At 42.0% G+C, this 7,899-nt stretch overlaps 1 protein-coding gene across 1 annotated transcript in view; it reads right to left on the minus strand.

Annotated features, from left to right (window-relative positions):
• PP2D1 (protein phosphatase 2C like domain containing 1) overlaps window positions 1-5,727 on the minus strand; it is a 21,400-nt gene extending 15,673 nt beyond the window's left edge. Inside the window, exons 1-2 of the mRNA XM_017522529.2 lie at window positions 5,514-5,727; window positions 310-1,373 (exon numbers count right to left, since the gene is read on the minus strand). Of these exons, the coding sequence (XP_017378018.1) occupies window positions 310-1,373; window positions 5,514-5,536 (1,087 nt within the window). The 5' untranslated portion in view covers window positions 5,537-5,727. The remainder of the gene's footprint in view (window positions 1-309; window positions 1,374-5,513) is intronic.
• Window positions 5,728-7,899: the final 2,172 nt, after the last annotated feature.

The following is a 7,899-nucleotide window of genomic DNA, read 5'->3' on the forward strand; positions in this document are numbered from 1 at the left end:
GATTACAGGCACGTGCCACCATGCCCAGCTAATTTTTTGTATTTTTAGTAGAGACGAGGTTTCACCATGTTGACCAGGATGGTCTCGATCTCTTGACCTCATGATCCACTCGCCTCGGCCTCCCAAAGTGCTGGGATTACAGGCCTGAGCCACCGCGCCCGGCCTTGTTTCTTATATTGATCAATGCAATTTCTAGGTACTAATAAGTCACTAAATAATAGATCATAAAAAATTCTGGAAGCATGAGGGGTTTTGCTGCAAGGAACCAAAATTGTAAAGGTGTTATTTGGTGCTATTCGATGTACGTACCGGTGTTTGCAACATGTAATGTTCCAGAAATTATGTTTGGCATCTCCTGGGAAGAGGAGCTCTCTGCCAACCCATCATGGTTATTTGTTCTTCTCCAATTCTTATAAGGACTTTTAGGTTCTCCTTCCAATATACAAGTAACTGCAGAGCAGCCACTCCATTGAACCCTGGACACTTCTTTTCTTCCAAGACGTAAAAGCCTATCCATTCTCCAGAATGCTTTTGCAAAGGCTTTGTGTATGTCCTCAGACTCACATCTCACTGCATCTGCTTTGTTTATGGCAGAAAAGAGGTCTTCTATTGCTGTGTATTCTTCTCTAAACACGGTGCAAAAGGACTTGATTATTTGCTGCTCATCAGTTGTCATTTGGTAAGAAGGATCAAATTTGGAAAGCTGATGGAGAAGTAAAACTGGGAGTTCCACTGATGTAAGTTCTGCCGCTGAGGCACCATGATGTCCATCGAACAAGCCGAAAAAACACACATTAGGTTTATTACCAAAATTACTCACTACAGTGAATTTATCATTCATGTCAGCTTTCCATGTAGAATTCCTGTCTTCACAAATGCCCACTCCTTTAATTAATAGATGACATATCTTTTGAGAATATACAACACTCCTGTCAATGTTATCAAAAATCTTATAGTATGCTGGTGGTATTTGTTTTTTCCAAAGCAGCTCAAAAGCATTATTAATGCTCTGTAGGGTTTTTTCAGTGAGCATAAAAGATGACAATAGTTTAGAAATCATGAACTGTCTCTGAACAGCAATCACTGAGGGCTGTGGTTTCTTTCCACCCATCCATTGGAAACCCAGTGTGGCCAGAGCTACATGTTGCTTCTTATGGAGAAAAATACCAGATAGGTCAATTTCTTGCTTGCATATGAAACAGGGTAATGTGGTCACTTGCTCATAGACCTGTTCCTCTTCATGGCTTTTGGTGTCTCTCAGTGCTCTTGACCTTTTCTTTCTAGAACGTCTTCTTTTGGGTAAAAGTGAAATATACTCATCTGTATCAAATGTCGATGTTTTCGTATTCCATTCTCTTGATTTCCAAAACACTCTGCAAACAGGATGAAAGATATTTTCATACAAGGATGATGCAGTGAAAATCTCTTCAAGCAAGCTCTTATCATTGCAATTTGATTTGGCTCCTCACACTCTTATATAAGCCTAGATTTAAATATTCTGATTCACATTCCTCAAAAAACATGTAAGTACTAAATTAATTGGTGATTGACCTGTGTCTGCCTGAAATAAATTAGGCAAAAATTCCACAAAGTCAACTAGGCATCTAAACACTCAGAGAAATCAGCACAATATTTTCCCTTAGACGTGTGAAAGTATATATTTGAGACCTGACATTCTGATTTCTAATATGGACATACAGTCATGTATTGCATAATGATGTTTCAGGCAATGATGGACCATATGCAACAGTGGTACCACAAGATTATAATGGAGCCAAAAAATGCTTATTGCCGAGTGACATCATTGTTGCCTCAATGTAATAAAGTGCAACACATCACTTATGTGTTTGGGGTGATGCTGGTATCAACAAACCTACTATGCTGCCAGTCAAATAAAAGTATAGCAAATACAAGGCCGGGTGTGGTGGCTCACGCCTGTAATACCAGCACTTTGGGAGGGCGAGGTGGGCAGATCACTTGAGGTCAGGAGTTCGAGACCAGCCTGGCCAACATGGTGAAACCCCATCTCTACCAAAAATACAAAATTTAGGCCAGAGGCAGTGGCTCACCCCTATAATCCCAGCACTTTGGGAGGCCGAGGCGGGTGAATCACAAGGTCAAGAATTTGAGGCCAGCCTGGCCAACATGGTGAAACCCTGTCTGTACTAAAAGTAGAAAAAATTAGCTGTGCATGGTGGCGGGTACCTGTAATCCCAGGTACCTGGGAGGCCGAGGCAGAATTGCTTGAACCTGGGAGGTGAAAGTTGCAGCTGAGACTGCGCCACTGCACTCCAGCCGGGGCAACAGTGCAAGACTCTGTCTCAAAAAAAATAAATAGGGCCGGGCGCGGTGGCTCAAGCCTGTAATCCCAGCACTTTGGGAGGCCGAGGCGGGTGGATCACGAGTTCAAGAGATCGAGACCATCCTGGTCAACATGGTGAAACCCCGTCTCTACTAAAACTACAAAAAATTAGCTGGGCATGGTGGCGCATGCCTGTAATCCCAGCTACTCGGGAGGCTGAGGCAGGAGAATTTCCTGAACCCAGGAGGCGGAGGTTGCGGTGAGCCGAGATGGCGCCATTGCACTCCAGCCTGGGTAACAAGAGCGAAACTCCGTCTCAAAAAATAAATAAATAAATAAATAAATAAATAAATAAATAAATAAATAAATAAATAAAATGGCCACATCTGCTTTCTTATCTGTAAAGTGCACGAGGTTGCTTTCAGCTTCAAATGAGGTAAATGGTGAAACGGTACCTAGGGGACGCTCAAAAAAATCCCTGCTCATTCTGTTCTAAGTTAAAAAGACACTGAGAACGATGCCAAATAAAAATACATTAGAGAAAGACATGAAATTACAATGCTTAGGGAGAAATGTGCTCTACGTGGGAGATCAATGAGAGAGGATTGTTTCAACGACCTGTATTTGAGAATTGTGTAATGCATATTTACTAATATGTTGTGGTAAGTTGTTTATATCATCACTTAGTTGCAGCTATGTTACATGGTTTAAGAGAAAATGAACGTGGCCGGGTGCAGTGGCTCACGCCTATAATCTCAAAGAGGGGAGAGGATTGCTTGAGACCAGGAGTTGAGGACCAGCCTGAGCAACACAGTGAGACCTCTTCTCTACCAAAAACTTAAAAATTAACTGGACACGCCTGTGGTCCTAGCTACTTGGAGACTGAATGGGGAGAATCACTTGAGCCCAGGATTTTGAGGTTTCAGAGAGCTATGATAGTGCCACTATACTCCATCCTGGGTGACAGACCCAGACCCTGTCTCAAAAAAATACAAAAAGTATGCTAAATTAAAAATAAAATGTGAGCTGGATAAATAAAACAATTAGAAATATATGTAAATTAAAAACGAATGTAAAATAATGTAATGGCCATAGAAAATAGGTAAATATCTTTAAGGTGCTAGCCAGTAGAATTTGAATTCTGTAAATTATGCAAAAATCACTTCTAGGAAGGAAAGCCTTCTATGATAAATGATAAATAAAATAGTGCACTATGTGATAGGCAAAACGGCTTCAGCAACTTTCATACACGGTTTACACATGGCAATATAAATAAAAATTAAACAAGCAAGCAAAGCGCTGATAAATTTGAAACGTTTTGCTGCTAATAAAGCAGCAAATACAAATAATGTATTTAATTTCCTGAAGTGTACAACCGTATTGGATACAGCTACTTATCCTTATAGCAAAATTTTATTTACAAATGTCCACATTATAACTACTTCTGGAACTATTTGCTTATTGGGAAGCCTTCATGGCTTTCCTCACCAACAATTTTTTTCCTTTTTTTAATGGAAAATCTAAAAATTACACAAAAATCAGGGTATAATAAGTCCCCCTAGACTCATCACCAGCTTCAACTGTTATCAACATTTTTTTACTCCTGTTTCATCTATATCCCCATCCATCTTATTTTATGTGATTTTATTTTGTTTGAGATGGAGTCTCGCCCTGTCACCCAGGCTGGAGTGCAGTGGTGCAATCTTGGCTCACTGACATCTGCCTCCTGAGTTCAAGCAATTCTTCCTCAGTTTCCTGAGTAGCTGGAACTACAGGCACCTGCCACCATGCTCAGCTGATTTTTGTATTTTTAGTAGAGACACAGTTTCACCATGTTGGCCAGGCTGGTCTGGAGCTCCTGACCTCAAGTGGTCCACCCACCCCTACCTCCCAAAGTGCCAGTTTACAGGTGTAAGCCATTGCACCCAGCCTATGTTATTTAATTTTATCACAATTTGTGCAGTAGTATTTTAATGCCAATCTCCAAATTATATAACTCACCCATAAATACTTCAGTCTTGGCAAATTTGATTAGCATCCAATCACTTCTTCAATACCTACGATAGGCCAGCTACCATGCAAGGTGCTGAGATTCACAGACGGATAAGGATGCGCCCTGCCCTTGAAGCTATGAGGGGAAAAATTCGCAGTGCTTTCCATATGCTCATCCAGGTCATTAATAAGAGAATGAAACAGGTCAGGTGGAGCCAAGGACAAAGCCCCGTTATTGTGCCCAACTGGGAACCTAGCCCTTCATCTGGCTAGGAATGGCATAATGAGACCTGAGAAAATGAACTAGGAGAACTCACAGCTGAGACATATTAGCAAGGAGTCCAAGGCAATATCCAAGGGAATGATCAGTTAGCTGGAAGAAGGAGCAAGAGGACCCAGCAGAAGAAATGGACAGACAAGCAGAGCAGTAGGGGAAGAAACTGGGTCTGTCAAGGCCTTTGAGTGCTTTCGGCCAAAATATATAAATATATTTTAATTGCTATTTTTTTGTAATATTCATATAAAGAATGTAGTTTTATGAGCCTTGATGGACTACTGGGACAATATATAAGGCACCACAATACTATGATTTGATCTGAAGTCACTTATGTCGGAACTTCGTTTTTTCATATACAGCTCTATCACACATGGGCCATCATTCATATGTTTGTTCACTCACAATAACAGATTAAATAGGCCAGGCATGGTGGCTCATACCTATCATCCCAGCACTTTGGCAGGCAGATCACTTGAGGTCAGGAGCTCAAGACCAGCTGGCCAACATAGTGAAACCCTGTCTCCAATAAAAATACAAAAATTAGCTGAGCATGGTGGCGGGAGCCTGTAATCCCAGCTACTTGGGAGGCTGAGGTGCGAGAATCACTTGAACCCAGAGGCGGAGGTTGCAATGAGCCGAGATCGCTTCATTGCACTCCAGATTGGGTGACAGAGTGAGACTCTGTCTCAAAAATAAATAAGTAAATAAAAATTTAAAAATAGAATTATTTAATTAAATATAAATACGTCAGAATAAGAGCATAGAGAGGAATGCAAGTCCTCTTTTGTATAAGGTAGAGGGATATATCACTCTTCAATATGTGAGATGAAACAGGAAGCCAAGGTGTCATCTGATAACTAAGAAAGTGAAGGAAAAAGATACTATAGATATAATTATTCATTGGCTATACTTATTATCCCCCCAAAAATTAAGAATGTTTACCTTAAAGCATTATTGATGCTCATGTTCCTTTGGAATTATCTTTCTTTGCCCTCCCTTCATCCCCTTTCCCTGGCCTCAGTTTCTCCCACTTGAAAGTGATGGTGATGGTGAGGGTAGAGGTGAACGTGACGGCCGTGGCTGAAGCAGTGGGGATAGTGATGAGAGCAGTGATGGGCGTTCCCCTGACTTGAGGGTAGAGCTCCCTGTGTGGAATGTTTAGTACATCACCTGGAACCTCAGTCAGAACTCACTTTGTGATTCAGAAGGACTGTGAAGCAATAACATCACAAGTTATATAAAGTAAACTTTGGAATTTCTGAAAGGAGGAGCATTTATTAAATATAGTCTTTCTTACTCTCCCTTCCTTTCTCCACCCTCATGGTGTATGCTTGACTCTGCTTCTCACTTGTCTTCTCACAAAACCTTCAGGATTAAACATTTTCTGGCCAAGAAACAAAAGCAAAACCATCCCATTCCCCCGTGGTTTCTGATGAAAACCGGTAATAAAATCAGAACTCCAAAAGGAGGCATTGGAGAAGAACCAAGCTGGGTCTATAAGGAACTGCACTTGAGACGACACACATATTTACGTTGTGCGAAGGTCATGACTACTTTACCATAGCGAGCTGAAAATGTTACCACTTTCTGGACAGTTGAACATGTTTTATTGGGAATATATTTTTTCTCTCCGTGTGTGCTATGAAGGCACTGGTTGGCTGGGTTCAGTAATAAATATGTGAGTTCTTCCATTTCTCTCTCTCTCTCTCTTTCTCTACATATGTATATACTGTCTTACTGCTGGACACAGGGACTCATGTCTGTAATCCCAACACTTTGGGAGGCCAAGACAGGAGGATTGCTTGAGGCCTGAAGTTCAAGACAAGCCTGGGTAACATGTCGAGACCCCCATCGCTACAAAGAAACAAACAAAAAAATGAGCATCGTGGCACACACCTGTAGTCCTAGCTAATCGGGAGGCTGAGGCAGGAGGGTCACTTGAGCCCAGGAGTTTGAGGCAGTCAGCTGCAGTCGGCTATGATCCTACCATTCCACTCCAGCCTGGGTGATAGAGTGAGACCCTGCCTTTATTTATTTATTTATATTTTTTTCAATATTGTTTTTATTTATTTTATTTTATTTTTGACATGCAGTCTCACTCTGTCTCCCAGGCTGGAGTGCAGTGGCACCATCTCGGCTCACTGCAATATCTATCTCCCGGATTCAAGTGATTCTTCTGCCTCAGCCTCCCGAGTAGCTGGGACTACAGGTATGTGCCACCACACCCAGCTAATTTTTTGTATTTTTAGTAGAGACCAGATTTCACCATATGGACCAGGCTGGTCTCGAGCTCCTGACCTCGTGATCCTTCCACCTCGGCCTCCCAAAGTGCTGGGATTACAGGTGTGAGCCACCATGCCCGGCCGACCCTGTCTTTAAAATAAATAAATAAATAAACAAATAAATAAATAAACTGTCTTAAGCCTATGTAGTAGCATGAAAATGTAAGAGGGGTGACTATAAAATAATTTTTTTATAAGCTGTGGCACTTTCAAATAGCCATTTTAGGAGGCTATCCTTACAATACAAATCGGTTGTCTTCCCCTGCAGCGTTAGAGCTCCTCAGGCCATCTCTCCAGGACACCTCCTCTACCTGCTCTGTAGAGCCTGTCCTCCCCATCTTGCTGTCTCAAGTAACTGCCTGAGAGTTGTAGTTCTTGACTGGACTGGCTTTTACAATTATTTCCCCTGCCTTCACTCCTGGCTAATATCTTTAGTTCCTAAATCTTTGATCCACAGCTGTGCCATTCCCTCACCCCGAGGCTGACTTAGAACAAGATTACTAGAGCAGGTGGTCTGAATGCTGAAGAAGTTTGGACAAGCCCAACTGTCAACTAGGTGTCTCCCTGAAGAGATATCAAAGTCAACTCAAAGTTGACATGTTCAAAATGGAACTCACTAACCTTCCCTCCAGAATCTTCTTTGATCATCAACTTACTTTAACTGGAACATCTCAGAGAATCCTTTTTCCTGTGTGGTTCCAGGTTAAATTTGGCCAAGAAGGAATCTTAATATTTCAAACTTTGGGGTCTATATTGGAAAGCTGTTTTCATCCAATGAGCTCACCCACAGATGCCGAAGTGTCTAGCATGTTTCTGCTTGTCCTTTGTTCCCCACCACTCTGCCTCCAGCTTTTCCTCCAGCTCCAGGTCTTGCTCACCAATAGCAGCCCCAAGCCTATTAGATGGCACCTGTCTGTGGGTCCACAGAAGCGAACATTTCCTCTGGACTTCCCCATCAGCTTCTCCATCATTGTCCAACTTTGGCATCTGGATGTTCCTGGCTGCTCAGACTGACTGGTTAAGGACTTCCCTGATGCCCCAATTCC

Source organism: Cebus imitator, unplaced genomic scaffold (assembly GCF_001604975.1).
Source record: "Cebus imitator isolate Cc_AM_T3 unplaced genomic scaffold, Cebus_imitator-1.0 Scaffold24, whole genome shotgun sequence".
Lineage (NCBI taxonomy): Eukaryota > Metazoa > Chordata > Mammalia > Primates > Cebidae > Cebus > Cebus imitator.